General features: G+C 51.7%; 2 protein-coding genes across 5 annotated transcripts; both read right to left on the reverse strand.

The window, feature by feature from the left end:
* COX8A (cytochrome c oxidase subunit 8A) lies at positions 1 to 2,590 on the reverse strand. The gene is made up of 2 exons (XM_079102248.1): positions 2,457 to 2,590; positions 1 to 317 (listed from the first exon to the last, which is right to left on the reverse strand). Exons 1-2 carry the CDS (start codon positions 2,568 to 2,570, stop codon positions 222 to 224), a joined length of 210 nt encoding a protein of 69 aa, XP_078958374.1. The 5' UTR covers positions 2,571 to 2,590; the 3' UTR covers positions 1 to 221.
* On the reverse strand, positions 2,519 to 25,570 carry NAA40 (N-alpha-acetyltransferase 40, NatD catalytic subunit). Of its 4 annotated transcripts, none has more exons than XR_013757565.1 (10): positions 25,424 to 25,570; positions 18,926 to 19,021; positions 17,755 to 17,807; positions 14,425 to 14,520; positions 14,177 to 14,335; positions 13,947 to 14,030; positions 12,961 to 13,038; positions 12,598 to 12,710; positions 3,554 to 3,644; positions 2,519 to 2,657 (listed from the first exon to the last, which is right to left on the reverse strand). XR_013757565.1 is itself a non-coding variant. In XM_079102225.1 (8 exons), exons 1-8 carry the CDS (start codon positions 25,427 to 25,429, stop codon positions 12,569 to 12,571), a joined length of 714 nt encoding a protein of 237 aa, XP_078958351.1. In that variant the 5' UTR covers positions 25,430 to 25,566; the 3' UTR covers positions 10,198 to 12,568. The 4 variants fall into 4 exon arrangements, 1 of the variants encoding a protein (XP_078958351.1); XR_013757567.1 differs by having other exon boundaries at positions 2,643 to 2,774; XR_013757566.1 differs by lacking the exon at positions 17,755 to 17,807 and having other exon boundaries at positions 2,643 to 2,774.
* Between the last annotated feature and the right edge of the window lie 212 nt (positions 25,571 to 25,782).

Here is a 25,782-nt window from a genome sequence, read left to right on the forward strand (position 1 = left end):
CAAGGTTTAAATAGATTTTATTGTTACAAGGGGACCCCACCAGGCAGGGCAATATACATGGTCCCAGATATCACCATGGAAACACTGAGAAGTCATGATTCAGAAGAGGTAACTGGAATTGAACGACATGATCCAGGAGAAGCCAGCCAGGAATGCAGACATGATCAGGATGGGCTGGCCGGGGTGGTCAGATCACAGGGTGATGGGGAGAGCAGGCCCCTTCACTCCCGCTTCTTGTAGTTCTCCAGGTGTGACAGGACCCAGCCGGCCGGCAGGAGGAAACACAGGAAGCAGGAGGTGAGCCCAATGGTGATATCCTACACAGAGCACAAGAAAAGAAGGGTCCCAGGCTAACGACTCCCCCAGGCACTCTGAAGTCCCAGCAGTTCTGACAGCAGCCAGCCTCTCTCAGGGAGCCAAGACTCAGAGGCAGGTGGGAGATCCAACTTTCCCACAAAAAAGGAAACCCAGGCGGTAGAGCACAAGGAGGACTCCAGGTTAGTTAGGAAGGGAGGGAACCCTCAGGGAGGGGACATCATAGACCTAAGGCCTAAACTAAGCCTTGATGTAAGGGTCAATTACAGGGATGGGGACAAATGACTGGAAGGAGCAGCAGCCTAGGTTAAAACCCAGGGAGTATCGATTGCCCAGTGATAAATCAGAGGGGGACAAACATGAGGATTTACACTTGTTCTCAAGCTGGGTCTGTGGAGACTTGGGAACCTGGTGTAGAACACTAACTCTACAACTGCACCTTCCTTGTCTTAAACCCCTCCTGTGCCGTATGCAATGGCGCAACCTTTAATTCCAGCCGCTCGGAAGGCTGAGGCAGGAGGATGGAGTTCAAAGCCAGCCTCAGCAACTTAGTGAGGTCCTAAGCAACTCAAGGAGACCCTGTCTCTAAATAAAATATAAAAAAGTGCTGAGGATGTGGCTCAGTGGTTAAGCACCCCTGGGTTCCATACCAAAAAAACAAACAAACAAAAAAACCCTCTCTTTACCTGGGATGGTGAAATGCACATTTGTAATCCCAGCTACTAGGGAGGCTGAGCAGGAGGGTCATAAGTTAGAGGCCACGTCTCCAAATAAAAAATAAAAAAGGGCTGGTGATGTATCTCACTGGTAGAGTTAATCGGTTAAATCCCAGTATTGTGAAAAAGGAAAAAAGGGGCGGGGGGACCACTCTTCCTACCAAGTAAACCTCTGAGATTAGGGATAAGTTACTTTTATTTATATTTTGTCCCCAATGCTAGGGATCAAACTCTGGGCTATGTACATGCTAGGCAAGTGCCCTGACACTGAGCTACATCCCCTCCTTTTTGACAAGGTCTTGCTAAATTGTAGAGGCTGGCCTCAAACTGGAAACTTGTGATCCTCCTGCCCCAGCTCCTAGAGTAGCTGGAATTACAGGCATGTACCACTGTGCCAGGTACATCCACTACCGTCTTCTCCATAGCAGTCAAGATCACAGAATAATTTGGAGTCAGCCTTGAATTCAAACTCCCTCTTTCCACTTAAGGTGAAACTTCTGACAGGTCAACACCCTGCTTCTAAGTTTCTGTTCCCTCAACTAGGAAATGGAGACAATCACCCATTCTTTTCAGGGTCTCTAGCAAGCCTGAATGAGGCCAGCACAGCAGTTTTAGGGTGCCTAGCATACAGCAGGCACTTAGCAAATGCCAGTCCCAATGATTACTACTGTTGTTATTTCTGGGGTGCTAGGAATCAAACCCAGGGCCTCACCCGTGCAGAACACATCCTCTACCACTGAGTTCCATCCCCAGTCAAGTTCTTCCCTTTTTTGAGAGGGATTTCACTATGTTGCCCAGTTGGCCAATCCTCCCACTTCAGCCTCTCCAGCAGCGAGCGCTGAACCGTGCCTCGATCACCAGTACTGCCTCGGTGCAGTGCCCTCTGGTTCTCCTGACCCAAGGTCCACAAGCCTGGATTCTGAAGACGTGAATTCAGGTCCACGTTCTGCTACTGTGGCAGATGTACAAAAGCGCCAAAAAGGTGGAAGTTGTCATCAAGAGTTAAACGATCCTACGTTTCTGGGCGCCCCAAAGACCTGTCAGGGTCCCCTTGCCTCCCTAACAATAACTAAGGGCGGTAACAGCCGTTATCGCTGACAGTGCTCAGGCATCCCCGCCGGATGCACAGAAAAGAGGCTGAGGGGACTAGGGAAGCTCGCTCCGAGCTGCACAACCGGTAAGCGACAGGGCTGGGACCGCCAGGTCGGACCCTAGGGCTTTGGGGGAAGTCCTAACGCTGACGAGCACCCGGGCACGGTCCCCTCCTTTGCGCCCTTCAGACGCGCCCGACCAGCGGAGCTGCTTCTTGCTACGCTGCGGGCTGCGAAGTGCAGGGCACGCAGGGCCGTCTGAGGACAGCGCGCCAGACCCGGCAGGCCCCAACCCGCGGCGGGACCCCTGCGCCCTTCCCGGCTCTCTCCTCACCATGGTCCCGAGCTGCTCCCGCGGCGGCTTGGAGTGGACCTGGGCGCGCGGCACCAGGAGCCGCCGGGCCGGGCCTGTCAGGCCCCTCAGCAGCAGCGGCGTCAGGACAGACATGACCACACGGCTGAGACCACAGACAACCAACAGCCGGAGCCCAAGGTCAGGAAGTCAAAATGGCTGCGCCAGCAGGAACTTCCGGAGCTGGAAAGGCCAGGAAACGGCGACCCGGAAGTACCTCGAAAGTGACGCGAGGATACACCTCTCTACAGCCCCTGGCAGTTTTTGGCGCGTTCCTCGAAATAGCCAATCGATGAAGCCCTACCACCGATGGGCGGAGCAGAAGAGCGTTCTTTTGGCTATTCCCCGCCTCCAAGAGGACCTATCTCCGTGAGTGACATCTTGGGCCACCCAATCACTTAAGCGAGAAGTCTACGCTACATTCTTGACTCCTCCCTCCATTCATTCTTCTAAATCTTTCCACTCCTCTCCTGTCCTCCACGCCTTCATTATTTCTTGGCCTGAACTGCTAACTGGAACTTCGTAACTAAATTCCCCGTATTTACTTACCCACTTAGTTGCAGTCTCCATGCACTGGTGCCCAATTTCCGTTCCTCCTTTCCTCCCATCCTTTCTCTTTCCATCTCTATCCCTTCTTTCCCTCCTTTTTACTCACTTCCTACCTCCTTTCCTTGTTTTCCAGACACGCACTTGATGAAGTCATACACATTCAGTGGCTCCCCACTGCTTTCTAAACAAGGCCTGATTCCTGGATGTTACTCTCCAGCCTCATTCCTCAGTGTTCCATGCTTTGGGGTTTTCCCTCCACCACTCCAAGCCTTTTGCCTCTTTGCATTTTATGCTCTACCTAGAACATTTTTAAAACTCCTGACTAGCCCTCCCTTTTTACCATGTTAACTCCTATTCCCTGGCTTCCTCTAAATGATACAACTTCCTTTTTAATTTTTTTTTTTTCTTTCAGTTGTCAATGGACCTGTATTTATTTATTTATTTATGCGTGCTGAGGATTGAACCCAGTGCCTCACACATGCTAGGCAAGCACTCTACCACTGAGCTACAACCCCAGCCCCACAACTTACTTTATTCAACAAACTTTCATTAGCCTCAAGTGTGCCTGGCAGTGTTCTAGGCACCATTAGGTGGACAAGGTCTCATGGTGGAACTGACACTCTGGAGGAAGAGACAGACAATAAACAAACACTTAATGAGAAAGTATGTAAGCACCATGGTGAAAATATAACCATGATATTCTAGGAGGTGACTTGAGGTGGCCCCATCACAGGAAACCTATGTTGGCCACCTGGCGCCTGAGCCTTCTCGCACGCAGCAGCACATGTGATAGCACTGGCCACAGGGTGGGTCTCCATTCCCACACTGGGAGGCCACCTGTCTCCTAGTGATCTGGCACTCATTGGACACTTGGACAATGTTCATGAACTGCAGGAGACTGAAAGGTATTGAAATAAGTAGGAGCAAAGCAGGAAAGGGCCACTGAGTCAGACCTTAACTATACTCTCACTCCAACTTCACAACAGTGTCATGAAGATGCTGTTACTTCATTTTTGTTGTTTTTGCTTTTGTTTTTATTTTTTACAAATGAGGAAACAGTCCTGGAAAGCTGGGTGACCTGCACAAGATGATGCGGCTACAAGATCGCTGAGCCAGGATTCTAGGGCAGATCTGTCTGCTCCAAAACCCATTCTTCCAACTACCCCACAAGCTGCTGCATGGAAGAGGTTTCCAGAAGCTCCAGTTTTGACACTGATGTCAATAGCATTGAAGGCTGCTGAAAGGGGTGGGGCGGAGCTGGCTATAGACTGGGAAACAGCTCTGAAAGAAGCCTCAGTCCTTTGGGGAAGTGTCACAGAAAGGCAGCAATGGAACTGGGGTGCCTCAGAAGGTAAACTGTGCATAAGTTATCTCTAGAGGGATGTGTTCCCAGGTTCCAAGCTGGGGCCCTCTTCATCCTTCCCCTACATTCTCTACCCCATTCTTAGATTTTTTTTTTTTTTTTTTTGGTGGTGCTGGGGATTAGAACCCAGGGCCTTGTGCATGCGAGGCAAGCACTTTACCAACTGAGCTGTATCCCCATCCCTAGAATATTTTTAAAGTCCAGCAGGCCCGGCTGGACAGCTACCAGGGCCCCCTGCCCTTAGCTTGCTTGGGGTCCTGCTAAGAAGCCCCTGACAGATGCTTCTAAACGCCCCTCTTCCACCTGTAGGAGCACGGAATCCAGCTGCCTACCACTGGGGAAGGGAAGGAGCAAGGAGCTCCCCTGCTACTTCCTGGGTTTCTCTGGCACTGTGAAACACAGCATTAACTCCCATGAGAGGCAAGGGGCCTGGAAACACTTTAGGAAGGGTTCCTTGGAGAATTATTTGTAAAATAATTCCTTGGAGAATTTATTTGTAAAAAGAGAAGTGTCTTTTCTGTCCCAGGGTTTTCCTTGGGCCCCTGTGATGAGGCTACTTTCAAAGCCCCCATCAGAAAGGAGGCAAGAGAAGCTGCCAGTACCAGGACAGATACTGCACCTAGGTCAGTCTGTTGGACTAATGACAGTCCTTGACAAGAGAGTAATGAAGCCAGGGCACAGTGGCACACACCTGTAAACCCAGAAACTCAGGAGGCTGAGGTAGGAGGATTGCAAGTTCAAGGCTAACCTCGGACAAAGCACAGATGGTGTGGTCCAGGGTAGTCCAGTGAAGGTTTACTTCACAGGGTGAGACAGGCTTCCACAAAACAGATTCCTTCTAACATGCTGGGCAATTGCTGTGTTCCCCAGCCTGCAAGGATGGGGAACTCCATCCCACACCCTGGAACTGACCACCCACACAGACTTCTAGGGGTCTCTCCCTGTCAGGGGTGAAGCGTAAAGGTCTCAGGATCCCATCTCTGACTGGAGAGCTGAAGCTGTTCCACTCACCCTCCCCTCCTTGAAGGAGGCACTAGGAATGGATCCTAAACTGAGGGATGGGCAGGGGAGCTGGTCCCTTGCCCTCACGCCAGCTTCACACTCCAGGTCCCCCATCCCTGATGGTCATTATATGAACTGACAAGATACCAGGTGCCCCATTTGAGCTGACTTCCAGATTTTTTAAATATTTTTTTAGTTGTTGATGGATATTTATTTATTTGCGGTGCTGAGAATCAAACCCAGTGCTTCACATATGCTAGTTGAGTGCTCACCACGGAGCCACAACCCCAGCCTCTAGCTTTCAGATCTTGCTGGCTAAACGTGCAGGCTGGAGAAACACTAGGGCCCCCAGCCCCCAGGCTTGCTCTGTCCACGAAAAGTCTCATAACTTTCAGGACCATATCCAAATATAAATTCTGTAAGGGGAGAGGAGGGGCCTCAGCCAGTTCTATGGGGTCTGCAGTTCAAAGTTCCTCTGCCGCCTCCCAGAGCATCTAGCCTGGAGCTGGTGAGAAGCTGAGCGATGGGTCTCCAGTGTCTCCCCTTGGCCTGGACTCTCCCCAGCATGTGTGGTGCCAGGTATCGAGTCCTGGGTTGAGCCAGAAACAGGGCTGCAGGGTGTGGTGTGCAGACAAGGAGCCGGCTGGTCCCTAGCTCACCCTGAGGTTCTTACTGAAGGTAGAGGCCTCTGCACAAGCCAGTGGGGAACAACTGACTCCCTGGGTAGGGTGGCAGCAGGAGACCTCAGTAGTCTCAGGATGTGCCCAGTGCCCAACGGGAGGTAAAGGGGCCAGAAGGATGTGGTTCAAATCTAACACCAGCTTGCTGGGTGACCTTGAGAATGTCCTTTTCCATCCTGGGGGTCTGCTAAGCTCAGTAGGAGAAAGCGGAGGGAGGGGCTGGCCTCCCTGGAAGGACAGGGCTCAAGCAGGCTCAGGAATGCAGGATCTTGGAGGGTTGTCTGTTCCTACCCTGCATGGCTGTTACCAGGCGCCAGATGTCCAGGAGTGACCCAGATGCAGCTGTTGAAGGTGGAACAACACAGTGGGTGTCCACAAAGGGGCAGGTGGGTGCCACTCCCCCTGCAGTTGTCTGGCCTGGTGTCCCAGGGCTCTGGCAGTCATAGGAGCGTGTGGTGTAGCCACCTGGGACCAGGAGGTGGGGGCTGGGGGAGCCTGCAGGAGCCAGAAGTGGTTAACTTCCTCCAACCTGAAGTCCACAGCCAGCCAGCGGTCAGGAGCACGAGACCACCACACTCATGTTTGACAATGGCCCCCAGCTACACACCTACCACCTACCCCGGTGTGATTGTGTATCCAAACCCTGCTGCCTTAGCCCTCGGCCTGGACCCACCACTTCAGTTCTCTGCCTCTGGACCCCACCCTCACATCAGACCCTCCATTCCTCTTCACTATTCCTGGAGACATGATGTGGCCAGACTGAGCGACCTCAAGCTTTGTACTTTAGCACCCCAGCTCTGGACTCTAGGCCCCTCTGCCCACGTACCCCCTTCCCCACCCCTCAAATCCAACGTAGAGGTGACAGGACTGCCCCAGGAGTGCTCCCCTGACCTCCGGGTTGGAAGGCCCTGTGGAACCCACCAGGCACCGAGCTAGGCTCGGGGACAGCACGACTCATAGGATGCCCACTGCAAGGGCCATGCACTGCCTCTGGACCCGCCAGCATCTGGACCCGCCTGGTAGACACCTCTCTTTCCTGAAGATCTGCAGCACTGCTACTTCTTCGTTACAACTGATAGGGGTGCTGGGTGGGAGAGGCCAGAGGGTCCAGGGTCTAGGCCACTCCCATGCCCACTCTGCAACAGTGCCCTCCTGTGCCAGGCAGAACCAGAGAGATGAGGCCCTGGGCCAGAAGTCCAAGGTGCAGATGGACCCACCTGCCGGGCGCCTGCAGCCAGCTCCAGTTCTGCATCAGCACTGACACGGCCCCCTTTTAAGCTAAACAGCCTCATCCCTCAGGGGGCTCCAGGCCCTTGGAGACCCATCCCTTCAACTTTGGCCTGGCCTGCACTAAGCTCTGCCCTGTGGTGTGACCTCAGCCCCAGCAGAAGCAGCCCTTTCCCTGCTGGCTGTGTCATAGCAAATGTTCCTTTTTATGCAATTAAGACCCCACAGCAAGTCTGGGGTTGTGACTGGGTAGCAGAGCACTTGCCTGGCACGTGTGAGGCACTGGGTTCGATCCTTAGCACCACATAAAAATAAAGGTATTATGTCCATCTACAACTAAAAGTGTTTTTAAAATTAATTTTAAAAGACCCCACAGAAGCTCAGCATGGTGGCACACACCTGTAATCCCAGTGACTGCAGGATGAGGCAGGAGGATTGAAAGTTCAAAGGCAGTCTCAGTAACTTAGCAAGGCCCTAAGCAACTCAGCAAGACCTGTCTCAAGATAAAGGACTGGGGATGTGGCTCAGTGGTTAAGTGCCTGAGTTCAATTCCTGGAACCAAAAAACAAAAACAAAAACTAAAAAAACACTCCACAGCAGAGATTCCCAAAGTCCCAACGCAGGTTTACTGGTCCCCCTTGTCCACTCCAGCAGAGACAGAATCCAGAAACGCAGACTTCACAGAAACCAACATCCTGCCCAGGGCATCACCACCTACCTTGGCACTACCAGATCCCAGGCCTGGTCCTCAGCACCATGGAGACCAAGGTGTGGAGGACAGCCTCCTGGCATGGCCTCTGTGGCGAGGCAGTTTGGGGAGAGAAGGGGTTTTGGAGTCCGGCTGCTGTGCCTGACCAGGTTATTTAAGATGGGTTCAAATCATGGCTCCGTCACTTCTGGGACTGTGAAAAGTTACTTTTGAGAGTAACAGTACCACCCATGGGACAAAGTTGTTGTGCACATTAAATGAAAATGCAGGGGAAGCGTTCACCAAAGCCCCACTTTGGATGGAGCTGCCAATGGTGAGCAGGGCCATTTCCACCCCTCTCACAACCAGAGTGGATCTCCAGGCTCCTCTGCAACACCCTCCTGCCCGAGACCCTCACCCTCCGCAGCATCCTCGCCTCTGCTGTACTTGGAGAGGGAGTAGTCTAACAAAAATCACCCCTAAGTTTGAACTGACAGCTTTCTTTGCCTGGCAGCAAACCAGGTGCAGAGGCACTTGCCTGTTATCCCAGCAGTTCAGGAGGCTGAGGCAGGAGGATCTGCAGTTGAAAGCCAGCCTCAACAATTTGGCAGGACCCTAAGCAATTCAGTAAGACTCTGTCTCCAATAAAATATAAAAGAGGGCTTGGAGTGTGGCTCAGTGGCTAAATGCCCCTGGGTTCAATCCCCAGGACAAAACAAAAAGAAAACAAAAGAAAAACAAAACCCTGGTGACTGGCATCCCTGCTACTGGGAAAATCTAGTCCCTCCCAAACCAGCACAGGCTCCATTGGCAACAGTGTGCCCTCGCTCCCTGGGCCTGCCAACAGCCCAGTCTTTCAGCTAGGACCACTCAAGTGAAGCTGGAGCATGGCTGGAGGCGTTGAGGAGCAGTGTGGGCGACGCAGGCACATCACATCTCAAGGGTGAGGCCAGCGAGTGGCAGGAGGCTCCTGGCCAGCACTAAGGAAGAGCCTCACACCCCTCCAGCTTTGGCCATCAACTGTGTAGCACAGGATGGACACTCGAAACTGAGCTGGGCAAGGTGGCACCTCTGTCTGTAATCCCTCCAACTTGGGAGGCTAAGACATGAGGATCACAAGTTCAAGGGCAGCCTTGACAATTTAGTGAGACTCCCAGCAACTTAAGTGAGACCTTGTCTCAAAAAAAAAAAAAAAAAAAAAAAAAGTGGGGCGGGGGGCTGGGGATGTGGCCTGATGGTAAAGCCCCTTGGGTTGAAGGAAGAAAGGAAGGAACCTTCTGCCTGGGATTGAGACTTCCTTAAAGGAACAAACTAGGCAGGTGGGGGCAGAATTTTGTCAGAAGTTATATGATTAGCCCAGCAAATTGCTCCCTTTCTAAGGGTCATGATACCTTTCTTTAGGCCACAAAGATAGAATCCTGCAAGAATCATCCTCTGGGTGCGCCCCCCACACAGTAGAGGCCACAATCTGCACAGCAGACACCCACTGGACAACCATTAACTCCAATCCTTTCCCCAGAGTACAAACACTTCTTGGATCAGGGGCTCCAGTAGCCTCCCTCTCCACCTTCTAGCACATGGAATCACCAAGGAGTATGGTGGAACTGGCCCTCCCTTTATCCAAAGGAAGTGCCTCCAGGCTCCAGCTCAACCGCCCACTTCTTGCCTCTTTTCCCAGCAAGCCCTTCAGGAGGGCAGGAGCCCTTCAGGGCAGACAAGCTGCAGTTATCCCACACTACTTGGGCAGAGCTTCTCCTGGCTCCTAACTTTCTGGCCCTTCGGTCCTGACATGAGTTAGCCTTCCTTTGAGGCTTTGTCCTTCATGCAGGGAGAGAAGAGAGGAGGTGTCTTTAAGAAACCAAGAATATAAATAACCCAAGAAAGTAAAAGAGAAGAAAGAAACACTCTCATCTCTTAAACTCCACACATGGGCACTGGAACTTGCGCTTGGCCACAGATGTCAAATGTCACAATGTCTGGCTTGGGATTTGCTCCAGGATACAAATAAGACACCCCTCGGAAGACATCTCTGACCTCTATCCAGAGCTTTTGGGAAGTGGCGCACACACATACATTTTGGTCTCTGTTCCCACCTCTGGCTGCTTGCCCCAGACACCCAGCCTTCCTTCACAAGAAGGGGCATGGGGCCAGCACAGACACGTGCCTCCCAAGGTTTGGGCCCATGGCACCCCAGCATCTGGAAGCCATCCCAGCAACTGAACAAAGTGTCTTTTATTTGTGACATACAAATACAACCAATGCAAAAAAGAGATCACTTTTCCCTTTGATTCCAGTGATAACAAGTTACTAAAGAAAAAAATATATATATCAAGGAGTTTATCTTCCAAGTTTCCTCTAAAAAAACACAAAGGGTTAAAAAGAACCATACACATTTGACACCAACAAAAATAACCTGAAATAGGGTGGATACAACTAAAAAGAACAAAAAATATTTTAACATGCCCCAAACAAAAACCAAAAATAGGCCTGCCACGTTTCCCAAAACCAAGATCCAAGGAAGATGGAAGGAGACTCATATCTGAGCCATGAACGGGCTCAGCACCCGTATCTGCGGTCTCAGCCAGTGCCCTCCTGCCCAGCCGACCTCCTGGGACATGGCCTGCAGAGGCTGGGGGAAGCGGGCATGGCCCGAGCACCCCATTACCAACGACTGGAACGAGACCCTTAAATAGGGCCTATACTGGGGGTTCCCTTTGGTCCCCTTGAGTGGGAGGTATCAGAAATCCATGATCTAAGACAATAAATATTTATCACTCTGTCCTTTGAGGCAGGGATCAGAGGAAAAACTTCCTAAACATGCTCTTGTTGTTTTGTGATTCTTGAGAGGAATTTACCAACCCCCACCCAACAAATTCAACTCAATGGGGGTGATACCCCTGGGAGCCAGCAGGTGAGGCAACAGTGGACTTATTCCAGTGTAAAGCTGCAAGGCCATCTCCGAGGAGCGCTGCCCACTGCTGGTGGAGCCAAGAGCAGCGCTGGGCACTCAGTAGAGGCCAGGCTGGGGAAGAGAGGCCTCCTGAGCACAGGCTAGGATGCTGGGCAGGCAGGACTCTGGGTGAGAAGCAAGGACCACTCTAGTGAGATCTGCCAGGAGAGACCACCTGAGTAAGGGCAGAGGGTGGGGCAAGCAGACTCCAGCAGCAGAGGGGCTGGCAGAGCCCCAGGAGACAACTGCACAAAGGCCAGAAGCTTCATGATGTTCCCTGAAGCAAACCTCAGGGATGTCCAAGGAGAGGTGTCAGGTGCTTTGTCCTGGACAAGGATTTGGTTTTTCTTCTGGAAAAGGAACAAGGCCTAGAGATCAGAAGGAGTATAAATTCTGAGCCCACATCCTCTACACCTCTGAGAAGAGGAAGGCCTTCTCCTGTCCCTGCTCCAACCTGCTGCCACAGGGTGAATCAGAGAGAAAAGCAGCTGTACGGGCCACTGAAGGGCATTCCTGCTGAAACTGGGCTGTGGCCCAGCATGGCCGGGACAGTGGCACCAGTGCCTCACTGAAACAGTGAGGGGCAAGGCTGGGAGTGCAGGCAGAGGGGCCTGCTGCTGGCTGGGGGCTCTCTGAAGAGGGAGGATGGTGGGAGGGACATCCCACCTTCAGAGAGAGATCAGCACCAACAGGTGAGAGAAAATGGCATTAACTATACCAGGAACAAGGGATCCTTCTGGGGGAAGACAAGAGGCTCCCTGATGTTACTCCCCCCTTGAGACTAAAAACAGAGGTATGTGGGGTGGAGGCAAGAGGCAGGGAGAAAGTGTTGAGAGGGCAATGGAGAGGAACAGGCAGGGCCTCTGGCTTTCTTAATTAAAAGCTCAAGCCACTGCCATGAGATCAAGAGGTTTAAGCTTAGAATGCAGCAAAGTCTAAAAGCCCAGAGAAGCAGGCATCCCCGAGGCAGGCCCCCTAGGACACCTGGTGCTGGTCCTCTCCGCCCTCACTGACAGCAATGGAGAGACGCAGCCTTCCAGCTGGCTGGTCCCCGGACGACTCCACTCTGTGGATCTACAAGCACGTGGCTAGGAGGAGCTTCCCTGTGTCTTGGCATCCAAGCCTACGCAGCCTCCACGATGGCGCCATCCATGAGATCAAGGAGTAAGGGAGCCACAGTCTCTCTGAAGCCTTGCTTTGCACCTGGCTCATACAAAGTCCGGTCCTCTTCGGGGACCAGCAGATCCCAGACCAGGACTCTAAGACTTTCATAAGAGTGGATAAAACATTCCGTTTGTCTGGGGAAGGGGAGGGTCTGTCAGGAATCCAGCTGCAGAGAAGTGGGGGAACCTTCCACGAGAGTGAGGAGGCAGCCACTGGGAGGAGCTTCCCGCCACCCGCAGCAGTCTTCCTGCAGCACTCTCGCCCTGCTCGGCCTCCTGGCACTCTGCCCTTCCAGGACAGAGGAGGGGCAGCGTGGGCCACTCCTCCCCAGGGTTCTGTGCTCTCAGGGTGCCACCTGGTACACAGGGTTGAGGAGACCACAGCTCTGAGGGCACCTGGCAAGTGATGCGAGACCAGGGGAGAAGACAGGCCTTTGGAGAGCAGATTCTGACTGCAAATGGCTCTGGGAATTCAGTGACAGCAGCCGCCACAGTGCCCACCTGCGTGGGAGTGCTGGCTGTCCCCAAACTTGGTCCTCCGGCTCAGGATCTCGTAGGAGCAGTCTTCCCCACAGCAGCCAGACATGCTGGGGGAAGAGTCGTCAATTTCAAATCTGCAAGGGAGGCAGGAGAAAGGGTTGGCTGCAGGCAGTTAAACGCCTTCCTCCCTCGCCTAAGAACTTTCCACATTGACACTGGAACCAGTATGCAGGGGACCAAGTTGAAGGACTCTGGCATACCGTCTTAACCATGCCAACCCCCCATGGCCCAATGGACTGTGAGTTGGGGCTGGGACCAGGAAAGCAGCACAGGGACAGTGCCTCCTACCACCCAGCAGGACCACATCAGGGCCCAGGTCCTTACTGTAGTGCTTCTCGGAAGAACTGGTAGGCACCATGATTGTGTTTAAATACTGTTAACATCACCTTCTTCATCTGTGTACTGCAAGAAAGCAGAGCAAGAGCTTTTCTGTTTTATTTCTCTCTCTCTTTTTGGTACTAAGGAATTAAGGCAGGGGTGCTTTACCACTGAGCCACATCCCCAACCACCATCCCGCACTCCTTTTTAATTAATTCTGAGACAGGGTCTTGCCAAGTTACCTAGGGCCTAAGTTGTTGAGGCTGGCTTTGAACTTCCATCCTCCTGCCTCAGCTTCTCAGGTAGCTGAGATTACAGGCATGTGCCAACATGCATAGCAGAGTAAGCACTTTTAGAAAGAGAATAAGGCTATGCCTCCTCTCCCCCATGTCCCTGCTACTATCCCCAATTTACCCCAAGAGGAGTCCCCAAGTCTCTTGTCCAGCCTACAAAGGCCCTGGGCACTACAGCACACAGTGTTTCCCACCTTGGCAGCCTAGCCAGACTGCGTCAAGGATCTTCTCCGCCTCTCTGTAGCCCCCTTCCTTAGGCTCAGAACTCAGCACAGGGGCTGGGGATAGAGCTCAGTGGCAGAGTGCACAAGGCCCTGAGTTCAATCCCCAGCACACACACAAAAAAACTCAGCATAGAACAGGCCCTCAAAAGATGCTCCTGAGGTCTGGGGTTGTGGCTCAGTGGTAGAGTGCTTGCTAACATGTGAGGCACTGGGTTGATTCTCAGCACCACATATAAATAAATAAAACAAAACAAAGATCCACTGACAACTAAAAAAAAAGATGGTCCCTGGACTGAACTGAAGGACAAAACCAGAGTCCCAGCAAGGCAGGGAGCATAATACTGAGGGGGTTCCAGATGCTCTTCTCCAGAACATTCCTACAAACTGTCCTCCATGGAGGCTCAAAGAACAGTGGACTCAGAGGCAGCTCTTTCCAACTGACCCACCCAGGACCTCCTAAGAAGGTGGCCCTCACCTGTTGGCCATGAGCTGCAGGATCTGTATGAGGAACTTGCCCAGGCCTTTCCGCCGCACTTTGCTCTCCAACTGCACTTCATAGCTGGAAGAAGCAAACGGTGAGAGCAGGTTGCTGCATGAAGGGGCTGCAAGGCCCATGAGAGGAGCCTGCAGCCCCTGGCAGCCCAGACCTGGTTTTTGCCACCTGGTCTCCCTCTTCTGGCTGCGACCCCAAGCCAAGACTCCTACCAGTATAGGACTTCATCCCCGCACTCCACGTCAAATCGGAAGTGAGAAAAGGCAACAGGCACAGAACTGTTTTCCCAGGCGATGAGATACCAAGCTCGGTCGTCCGTCATTTCCTCCCGTTTCTCTCGGTCTTTCCAGCCCCACTCACTCTGCTCATACCTGAGGAATTCGGGAGCATTCAGGACAGGAAAACCTGGGGAGACGCCAGCTGGGGGAACGAGGCTGCCCTCAGCTGGGGCCATGCTTACATGGTCTGCATGTTCGTTTTGGTCAGGTCAAACGCCCAATCCACAGTGGCTGGCTCCAGTCCAGACACGCGCTTACATTCAATGGAGACATTCAACCTGAGAAGAGGACAGGGAGGTGTTAGGAGCTGGTAGAGCTGGTGCTCCAGCCAGGGCACCGTGTTCCACCCTGCAAGCCTGACGGGAGGTGAGCCTCATCCCAGTTACTCTGTTATGGGTTGGTTTTATAGTGTCCCCCAAAAGCTCATGTGTGAGACACACTAGAACGGTCAGAGGTGCAATGACAGGGTTAGGATAGCTGTAGCCCAGTCTGTGGGTCACTCTACCACTATGGATCAAGGGGTGGTAACCGGAGCAGGTTGGATGTGGCTGGAGGAGGGAGGTCACTGGGAGCATGCCTCTGGGGTTTCTATTTTGTCCCTGGTGAGCAGAGCTCTCTACCTCCTGACGGCCACATGCTGAGCTGCTTTCCTCCTTCATGCCCTTCCACCATGATGTTCTGCCTACCTTGGGCCCAGGGCGGTGGAGGCAGTCATCTATGAACCCAGACCTCGGAAATCATGAGCCCCAAATATACTTTTCCTCTACATTGTTCTGTACATTCTATTGTTCTGCCAGGTCTTTTGGTCACAAAAAAAAAAAAAAAAAAAAAAAAAAAGGCTGACTAAAAACACTCTCCCAAAAAAAGCCAAGGTGCCTCCAGACCTGACTGGAGAAGGTGCCTGGGCAGGAAGTAAGCCTTTCAGGCGAGATCAGCAGCTGTCGCTGCCACACCCGCCACCTGACCACAGGGCCCATCTCAGCTCCCCTGCCCTGTCCTTATAAGACTCTGCTCTGTCAACCTCTTGTCACTCTTCTTACCCGCGGGGTCTTTTTTGTGCCTTAGCTCCCGCCCTCAGGCATTTTTCCTGATGCTTTAATTCTGCACTGAGATCACTGGGCTCCCACAGGATCTCTTATCTACCGATCCTACCTTCACCCAAACCAGTTCGGTAACCTTGGGTCCTTCAAGGCAACTACAGCTCAACACCCCTCAAGAAGCCCCACCTGCCTCTTCATCTGAGGATTGGGGGGTGGATTCTCAGTTGCTTAAATAGAGTAGAACAGGGTGTAACCCACCACTGTCTCCCTAAACTAACAAACTCTGCAGATATTAAGTTATCTGTTTCTTTTTTTCAATCCTGGGGATTGAACCCAGGCACACTTCGCCACTGAGCTATATCACCAGCCCTTTTTATTTTGAAACAGGGTCTCACCAAGTTGCTGAGGCTAGCCTTGAACTTGTGATTCTCCTGACTCAGGCTCCCAAGTTGCTGGGATTATAGGCATGCACCACCATGCCCAACAGATATTTGTTTCTAAAGGAAATTTAAGTAAAATATAAACTCCCCAGTCAGTATATGAAATGACATTCTATTGGCAACACCACCTTCTGGACAGCTACTTTTACTTACTGTGGAGTCGGGAGGCGGCAAGAGAGGATGACAATGAAGGTCCATCACATTGCTAGGGCCTCCCCCAGCCACCTCCACCTCCATCCAGCTCTGTAGCCTCCAAAGGTCCCAAGAGGTACATTTCCACCTCTAAGAGGCAAAGAAGCACCCACTTTGAACGGACTGGAGTCAGCAATATCTCAAAACCTTTAAAGAGCAACATGTCCATATCTTTCAGTGGCTCTGACGCCACCCTCAGAGGATGTTCCCAGGAATCCACCTCGGCTGACTGGCATTGCCGTCTGCTTGGATGTGCCCCTGAAGAATCTCCTGTATAAGTACCACTCTCACAGCAGGAAGAACTGCCTCCACACAGCTCCGCATCTGTCTGAGCTATAAAGGTCTGAAGGCCAGTCTGCACGATTTCTCCACTAACCCTGTGTTCAGTAAGGTCGTGAAAGCAGGAGCACGGCCACAAGAATCCCACAGAGTCCGAGGCTCGAGGAGCCCGAGTCAGCCGGGAAGGTGCTCCCAGGCTACTGCCCCCCTCTGAGGTCTGTGAGCACACATAGCACACGGACACACTAATGCACGTCTCAGGAGGGACCTCTAAACCATGTCAAAGGACTTCCCAGAAGCTGAACGACTGCATCTACGGGAAGCGTCACACGTCTGCTCACAGATCGGAGGAGGTAAGAATAAATGAATACGATGACGCTGTGACTCTGAAGCACAGCCACGAGGAGTACACGGACACTGCCGGCTGCAGGACTGAGATATCCGTGTCCATCTCATTCAACTTGTATTTGCTGCTACTTTCTGTGCTGAATATATTCTCCCTCCTCCTTCAAACAACCCTGCAAATTCGTCAACATCATCCTAATTGACAAGTAAGAAAATGAGGCTTAAGAAGCGCAAATGACTTATCCAAGGAGGGGGAATAAGAGGCCCTGCTACCATTTGACCCATAATCCAGGGAAGCCACAATCCCTTTCCCCAAGCCAAGCTATTCCATTACAGAAACACAGCTCCGTAGCACCATCTCAGGTAAAGACAGATTATGCTTCCTATTTTCTAAAACAAAAGGACATAAAAAAGAGGGGCCCTTTAATCCAGATCGTATAGTAAACCAAATCAGGAGTCACAACAACTAATACTTATCTAACTTTCAGTATGCCCCAGGAACCAGTCCACCTGACAACTCCAAGGAAAGCACTATTGTCAGGCCCATGTCTGATTAGAAAATTGAGGCACAGAGAAAGCAAGTAACTTGTCCAAGGTCACACAGCCACTACAATTATACTATATACTGGAAACATACACTGGACTAGGAATGAAAAGTCCTTTGGCTGTGAGGGAAACTAAACTCAGAAACCTCATCGGACTTCTCTAAGCCTCAGGTTTCCATCCATAAAATGAGAATGTCAGTCTGGGCAATTTTCCAAGTTTATTTCAGTTTTTGATTCTTCTTACAGACAAGAGTTAAGTCCTAAGGGGACATAAATCTCAGATTAATTGTAATCTTCGCCCATTTACCAATTCCTTTATCACCCTAACTGGGGGACTTCACATCAACAGAAGGTACTAGCCAGTTTCTGCTTTTCCCTTTTCTTTTTTCTCTGTACTGGCAATTGAACCCAGGGGCACTCCACCACTGCGTTACATCCCCAGGCCTTTTAATTTTTTGGTTTTGAGACAGGGTCTCAGTAAGCTGCTGATGCTGGCCTTGAACTTGTGATCCTCCTGCCTCAGCCTCCCCACTGAGATCCTACTGAGATTACAGGTATGTACCACTGCACCCAGCAATTTCGAATCTGGATCTGAGGGTGTCTACTCTGGGGAGGTGAACTCCTGAAGAAAATCAAGGAGACGACTGTTGAGAATGCTAAATATGACTCACCCATTCCGGTCATACTTCTTGAACACTGGGAAAGCTTCCAAAGGGTCTCCGAGCTGTGGAGGGAAAGAGAGGAGTAGCACAGACAGCTGGGTGAAAGGGCTGGCCCTGCCCCCAAAGCCTGCTGCCCGAGAGAGGGACTCGTGGGGAGAAGAGCTCCTGGCCCCAAAAGCAGCCTTCACAGGGCCCTCCGACTGCCTAAGTTCTAAAATCACATGGACAACCAAGGGAAACCTTGGTCTGGAGGCACAGGAGTTAAGTCAGCATCTGACAGGGTGAGAACAGACTTCACTGGCCTACGAGACAGAATACCTGCTCACAGCACAGCTAACATAGAAGCTACATGATCTGTTCCCAACTAACTTCACCTGCTCAAATCTCCAAATAGAAAATCGGTCCTGAGCTGTGTCCTTGTAGATGTGGAGCACTTATTATGAGAGCGCTAAGAGAATAATAAAAAGGAGCTGGGTGCATTGGCACATGCCTGCAATTCCAGTTATGTAGGAGGATAGCAAGTTCACGGCCAACTTAGCATGACCCTGCTTCAAAATAAATAAAAAGGGCCAGGGATGTAGTTCAGTGGCAGAGCATCACTGGGTTCAATCTAAAGTACTGCAAAATAAAAATAAATAAATAAAATAAAAGCAAAGAAGAACAAAACGTGAGATATGGGTTGGGGTCAGAAGGATGGCCAGAATTTCTCAGGTTCAGTTTGGAGGCTGTGGCCACCAGGTTGCTCCCAGTCAGCCCATCTGGTGCTGATTCACAGGTACTCCTCTCGGGACCGGCCCCTTGAGGATCAGGCTGCTACATCCCCTTGGTCCCAGCACAGCCTGAGCATTACATGGGCAGTCAATCAATGTCTGCAGGAATGAATGAGGAAACTGTACACCATGTTTTACTAGGGAGAATTTCTCCCCGAAATGCAAACCTCTAACAAAAATCCCTCGAGGCTCTCTACTATCAGTAAGAGAAGCAGCCACCTCCACTGGAATCCACATGTCCCTATACACCTGGGCCAACCGCTGGCGCCTCTTCCCAACTCTCCCACAGCAGGTAGGAGGCAGAGGATGGATTGGTAGTGTCACAATTCTGCCACACGGTGGCACCAAAAGAAGACAAATTAAAAGGCAAGCTGAAGTTCCAATAGGCAGGAACTGAAAAGGAGAGTCACCCTGTTGGCTGCATCCACTTTGGCACAGACGGCATCCATGGCTGCTCGCTCCTCCAGCCGCTTCTGCTTCTTCTCCTTTGCTTTGCTTGACTTTCTCTGCAACAGGGAAAAGCCACACTTGTTGGAGGGGCAGTGGCCTCCAAAGACTTGACTTTCCCTTTGAGGAATCAAAGGGGCCCTGCCCAGCAGCAGGAAACTCCCACCCAGGCTGCCAAACACTTGGTGTGTGACTTAAACAGGGAACACTGTTTCCCTGTCCTGAGCCCTACAGAATGTCACCAGACTTCTCAGTTTCCTTTCAAGAACACTGACCCTGTTCGCCCAATCACTGTGAGGACCCTGCAGCAGAGCTGGCCCCCAGCCATGATGAACGTCCATTCACACACCCCCTCGTGAGGAGGAAACACCCAATTTCAGGCCCATCCAATCAGGGCAGCCTTCAGGGAGATGGCATCTGAGGCAGCCACTAACAGCTGTCTCTAAGTGTAAGTTTATGCGACTTTTGGGTATTTTCTGGCCACAAGGGACAACGGTCCAGTGGGGCAGCACTGTGGGAGTGGTCAACTTTCAGAGCAAGGATCAGGGAGCTCCGATCTAAGAATGCACAGCCATTCCCAGAAGTCCTTCTCAGGCACACTGTGAGCTAGCGATGAGGGCGGAGTGAAGGGCCCCAAGGGGTTCGCCTCAGGACAGAAGCGATGCTGCCACAGTCAAGAGGACCAAGTGGTGGGCACGCAAGCAGCAGGGGAGGCTGCCTGTGCAGAGGGGCAAATGGCAAGCTGCCCACAGCTACAGATCCCGTTCTGAGGCTAACACGGGGTTCTCTCTCCCTGTGGTCAAGAGCCGGCTAACACAGGGAAAAAGCCAGGCTCTGGAGTCTGACAGAGCTCCTGCAAAGTCCCTTTCTGCTCTCTCTCCCTGCAGGTCCTTGGACAAGACAGCCCTTCTCTTGAACGCCCTTCCCCGGGTTGAGAGAGAGGCTCCTAATAGCTCTCTGGTGATGTTAATACCAAGACGGTTATATGACAGGTGCTCGATAAGTGACAGTTCTCCTTCTCACAAGGACCAGACTCACAGGCAGGCAGAGTACCCCGAAGGCCTGGGCAAGCTGGCTCTGCTTTCGCCAACATCATGGCCTCTCTGTCCCCCAGGCACCCTCCCCAGGAGCTCAATGGAGAGAGAACTGACAACCCCCAATTACACTCCAGCCCTGACATTGGCCCCAGGAAAGGACACAGCAATTAACATCCGCATGAGTTAAAGAACCAGCTGCTAGGAAAGTTTCTCAGGATAAATTCTGCCAGTAAATTTCTAAGGAATGACACTGCTTAACTTCTACTTCAAACAGCCAGGAGGCAGGGCCCAGACATCAGGAATTCACAGGGACTGCTCTTATAGGCACAAACCCCACCAGAGCCAACTAGTAACTGTCTGGCCAAGCACTTTGAGGAAGACGATCTAGGTCCCATTTCTCAGCTACCTAGAGGAAGGGACAAACAGAAAATCGCCTGTCCTCAAGAGCCTACCATCTGGAGAACCACCCTCTCTCTACCTCGGGTAAGTTCTTCTCTCTGGGAATTTAGGTTGTGAGACAACATTCAGACACTCACAGCTTGCAAAGTACTTGCACGACCATTATGTCACTCAGTTGCAGAGTGCTTGCCAAGCATGCCCAAGGCCCTAGGTTCAATCGCTAATACCTCAAAACAAACAACCCATTATGTAATCCCGTTCCCAGAGCAGAAACCATCACCTCCCCCTCCCTTTTTTTTGTGGTGCTGAGGATCGAACCCAGGGCCTTGTGCTTGCAAGGCAAGCACTCTACTGACTGAGCTATCTCCCCAGCCCCATCACCTCCCTTTACACATTAGGAAACTGAGGCTCAAGGCCAGGTGCACTGGCACACACCTGTAACCCAGCAACTTGGAGGGCTGAGACAGGAGGATCAAAAGTTCGAGGCCAGCCTAGGCAGTCTAGTGAGACTGTCTCAAAATGAAAAATAAAAGGGGCTCCATGGCAGGGACTCCTGGGTTCAATTCCCAGTACTGCAAAATAATAATAATAATAATAATAATAATAATAATAATAATAATAATTTTAAAAAAAGGAAACTAAGGCTCAAAGAGATGATGTGACTCTCCTGTTCAGTAAGTGCCTGAAGAGAGCCAAGAGCCAGGCCACAGATCCAGAGTTTGTTCCACCAGCCCAACTGTCTCCTGTGGGACAGCCTATGTCCAACGTGACAGAACTCCACTCAGTCCTTAAACAGACATTCTCCCATCCTGCCAAGATAGGGCCAGGGGCCTCGGAAGCACTCAGCAGTCCATTCCTCATTAACCGTGCACCTGGCAACAGCTTACCGACACAGCACACCCAGGCCCTCCACACTGAGGCCAAGGGAGGGAAGCCCAGGCAGAAGGTCTCCAGGGCTGCACAATGGGGCAGAACAACCTGAGCTTTAGCATCAACCAGACCAGGTCAATGGCCCTCCTGCCACCCCCAGCACGACTTTGAAAGCAACTCATCTCCAGCAAGACAGGAATATTAAAGCTGGCCTCACGGAGGAGCTGCAGGTCAGACACCTGCACACCTTCACAACAGGGGCAAGCTCCCTTCCTCTACCCCTAACACAACACAGAGCAGAGAGATCAAAGGCTCTGGAAGGCAAATGTGACTCCTAGGGCCCAGAAAGCAACTGAAACTTGGGTTCCTACTATAGCATCTCATTTCCAAGCACAAGCAGCTGGAGGGCCAGTCAGGCCTCCAGGTAATTTACGGGCTCATTCACGCAGGGAACTGGGAGCCAGGCAATCCTCAGAGTGAGGCTGCCGGGGCCTGAGGCTGAGATAATGAAAGTGTGCCTTAAGCATTTTAAAGCCAGAAGAACACAGGGCAGAGGCTGTAGCAGGCCAGGCCAGACAGGCAGGGGCTCTCCCTCAGACCCAGCAAGCACCAGGAAAAGTGGTCTCCTACTGTTCCAATTAGCTTTGCCCCTGCCTTGTGGAGGTAAGGCTGTCCTGCAGGGACACAGGAAAACTCTCCTAATTAAGATGGGAAATAAGTAGAGTGAACAGTAAAGCTCATTGTGGTTAAGTGTCTCTCCCAAGGGAGCTTTATATAATAAAAAGAGTGTAGGCTTTTGAGTCAAGAGACCTGGATTTGATTCTCAGCTCTTCACTTAATAGCTGTATGACTTTAGGCAATGTAAAACCTTTTCAGCAAGTTACTCAGTTTCTCTGAACCTCAATTTCTTAATCTATAAAATGGGGCTAACAATGCCTACACTATGAGCCAAGAAACTGCTGTGAGGAAAAAATGGTACAATGCACTGCCTAGAACAATTCTTCATATAACGGCTTCTGTTTACAAGGACCTGCCAGTGTCAGACACTCTGCCAGTACTTTCATAAAGTTCACCTATTTAACAGGGTGTGGTAGTTCACACCTGTAATCCAGCGATTCAGGAGGTTGAGGCAGGAGGATGGAAAGTTCAAAGTCAGTCTCAGCAAGTTAGCAAGGCCCTAAGCAATTCAGCAAGACCCTGTCTTAAAAATAAAAACAGGCAGTGGTTGTTAAGCACTGCTGGGTTCAATCCCTGGTACAAAAGAAAAAAGAAATCTGAAGCACAGAGAGGCTGAGTAAGGTTCACAGAACCAGTCAGCAGAGTTCTCAGAAGTCTTACTACCAGCCTCCCACTAGACTGCGCACCTCATTTGCCAATGTATACTCATTGCTCAGCAAACAATAAGTACATTCCTACCTGCTGAATGAATGATCTAAGACTCAAATCTAGGTTTGAACCACAAAGACCATGCTCCTCTCTCTCACTATATGACAGGTGATGCTTGTTATAAAGTGCTGTATAAGCTGGAGCGGTGGCACATTCTTGTAATCCCAGGGGGACTCAGCTGAAGCAGGAAGATCAAAAGATCCTGGGCCAGTCTCAGCAACTTAAGCAAGACTCTGTCTAAAAAAAAAAAAAAAAAAAAAAAGGACTGGGGAGCAGGCATGGCAGGGCACACCTGAAATCTGTGATTCAGGAAGCTGAGGCAGGAGGATCAGAAAGTTCCAGGCCAGTCTTAGCAACTTAGTGAGGCCCTATCTCAAAATAAAAAAGAACTAGGGAGCTGGGCATGGTGACAAACACCTGTAATCCCAGCAGCATGAGAGGCTGAGGCAGGAGGATTTTAAGTTCAAAGTCAGCAACTTAGCAAGGCCCTGTCTCAACACTATTCTCTCTCAGTCTGAAGTCAGGAAGAACAGGGTTCCTCTACTCAAGTGTTACCACTAGGAATGATGACAGGAAGTCATCAGGTGACAGGAAATCCCAACTAATGTGGAATGAGGATAATGAGAGGGTTCCAGCTCTGCGGCTTTGATTCAAGGAGGATAATTCAAATCTTTCTGTTGCTGTGAGCTGGTGGTGGTGGTCATCATTATTTTTTGTTACTGGGGAATGCTGCTAGGGGTGCTCTACCACGGGGCTACAGCCCCAGTCCTTCTTCTTTAGTTGGAGACACGGTCTTGCTAGATTGCTGAGGCTGGCTTGGCACACGCAATCCTCCCGACTTAGTCACCCAATGCTGGGATTACAGGCATGGGCCCCGCAACTAGCTTCTTGCTGAGTTTTAAGCCAAAAGAGACTTTGCAGGGGCTGTTCTGAGAAACACTGCTGTAAAATACGAGTAATAAGACTGGGGCCTAAAGGAAGCCAGGTTCGCATATCTCTAAGACCTGATATTTCAACTCAACCAATGAGGAAGTGTTGAACCAGAATGGCACCTTATGCTTCTTGTTTGGGGCTCAATCTTTAGTGACTGATACTGGGTAGACAATTACTAAGCAATATTAGAGACAGGTTTCCTTTAGTTCCATCAGCTGGGGTCTGGGACCTTTCACTAAAATCTAGGTTAAAGTCTCCAGACTTTGATTTTCTAGATATGAAGCATATATATAGTACTCCAAATTTCTTGTCAAAATATGACAAATCTTTGTTTGGGGGGAGCATTTGGTGCTAGGGATGGAATGCAGGGCCTTGTACATACTAAGTACATGTTCTATCACTGAGCTACACTCTCAACCCCTAGAAGATTTTCTGTTTTGTTCTGCAGTACTGGGAATGAACCCAGGGCTTTTGGGATGCTGGACAAGTGCTCAACCACTGAACAACACCCTCAACCCTTCAAAGTCAATTTTGACATGGACAAGACAATTATCTTTGTCTAATAAGTTATCGGTTCACTCAATAAATATTTAAGAGAAAAAAATCTAGGTTAATAACAGCAGGAACAAAGCCAGTGGATTAAAAATAGCACCAACTTATTTTAGCCCACTCAAGTGAAGGCTAAGAATATAGGCAAAAATAACAAGCACTATTTTTGAGGCACCAACTTGGTTATTTACTTCCACTATCTCGTTTAACCTTCACTAGGACCCTAAGGAGGAGGTATCATTACCCACATTACACAAGTGAGGAAAATCAACACCAAAAAGGCCATGTCACTGGCACAATAACATGCTGCTAGCCAGTGAAGATGGGGCTGGTACTGAGGCATCGCTGGTTCCAAGTCAGGGTTCCCTTAAGGTGGTGGAAATTCCACGTAAATGCTAATTCAGAGAAAACCAGTTATCCTTTTAAGAGAGTGACTGGTACTTCTCAAACTGGGATTCAGGTAAGCTCAGAAACATTGATTGCTTCTACCCAACCCTAAATCGGTATATGCCAGGAAAGGGCACTGAAATATTAGCACCTCCCTGCTACCCGCACAGAACAAGGGGTCAGCGGCCCCCCATCTTCCTAGCTCGCACGCCCAGCTTCCCCCACGCAAAGCCACCTGCAGCGCTAAGACTACTAACCACCCAGCCCTAGGACGAACCACTTCACTGCTACCCCGCGCCGCGCAGGTCGGAGGGGAAGGCGAGGTTCAGGAAGGGGAGGGGAAGCGCGGCGGCGCTTTCGGGGTGCAGGGGCGCCGGCTACGCGGGGACTCCAGGGGCGGGAGGCGCCCGACACTGGACCTCGGGAACGTGAGCGGGGGTCTGGCGCCCCCGTCGCTGCCCGCGTGACCTTGGCCAGGGCGCCTTCTTTCCTCCAGGCCTCAGTTTCCTCCAAGCAGGGTTGGCTTCCGATGTGCGAAGCCGCTTGGCCGGTGACAGCCAGGTGGCGGGGGATCCGGGGAGCAGGGGGATAAACCGCGGGGACCCGAAGCTGGGGAGGCCGGCAACGGGTCTGCGAGGCAGGAAGGGGCGGGCATGACACCAGGGGCAGGGGCCACCGAGGGGGAGGGGACGGGAAGGGGGCTCCGGGGGATTCCTGTGCTAGCCGAACGCGGGGACCCTCAGAATGGGGGAGACGGGTCATGTGGGGGGCTGGGGGGTCACGTGAGGCCGGAGGGGGTCCGGGTCACGTGAGGGGATTCAAGAAACAATGGGGGCGAAGGGGGCGAGGGTTGCGAGGTGCGTCCCTGGACCTCCCGTGCCCTCTCCCTGTCCCACTCACCCCCATGGCGGCGGCGACGACCCTCGGCTCCTGCTTCACACACCTGCAGGCAGGGAGGCGGCAACGGCTGCGGCGGCGGCGACACCAGAGCGGCGGGCCTTGCAGTGCGCATGCGCCCCGAGAGCTCCCCCGCGCGTCCGGGCGGGCACCGCGCCGGCGCAGAACGGGAGATGGCGAGCGAGGAGAAGGCGCGCAGGTGGAGCGCCCGCCAGGCCCGCGAGGGTCTCCGACCAGTAAGGCGGGAGGCGCAGAGGAGCGTCGCGCTAGGAATGACGTTTCCGCCGGGCCCCGCCCCCTCGTCAGGCTGCGTCGGTAACTGTGGCAACGGCCGCGCGGGGCCTGGCGGAGCGCCCTGCACA

This window comes from Sciurus vulgaris (assembly GCF_902686455.1).
Source record: "Sciurus vulgaris genome assembly, chromosome: 11".
Lineage (NCBI taxonomy): Eukaryota > Metazoa > Chordata > Mammalia > Rodentia > Sciuridae > Sciurus > Sciurus vulgaris.

Coding starts and splice junctions, on each gene's coding strand:
- COX8A (XM_079102248.1), bottom strand. CDS start 2,570: ATGTCTGTCCTGACGCCGCTGCTGCTGAGGGGCCTGACAGGCCCGGCC. Junction 318..2,456: donor GGGAGCAGCTCGGGACCATG/GTGAGGAGAGAG, acceptor TGCTCTGTGTAG/GATATCACCATTGGGCTCAC.
- NAA40 (XM_079102225.1), bottom strand. Junction 13,039..13,946: donor CTGCAGCTCATGGCCAACAG/GTGAGGGCCACC, acceptor GCTTTCTTGCAG/TACACAGATGAAGAAGGTGA. Junction 12,711..12,960: donor TTCTTCCGAGAAGCACTACA/GTAAGGACCTGG, acceptor CCTCCCTTGCAG/ATTTGAAATTGACGACTCTT.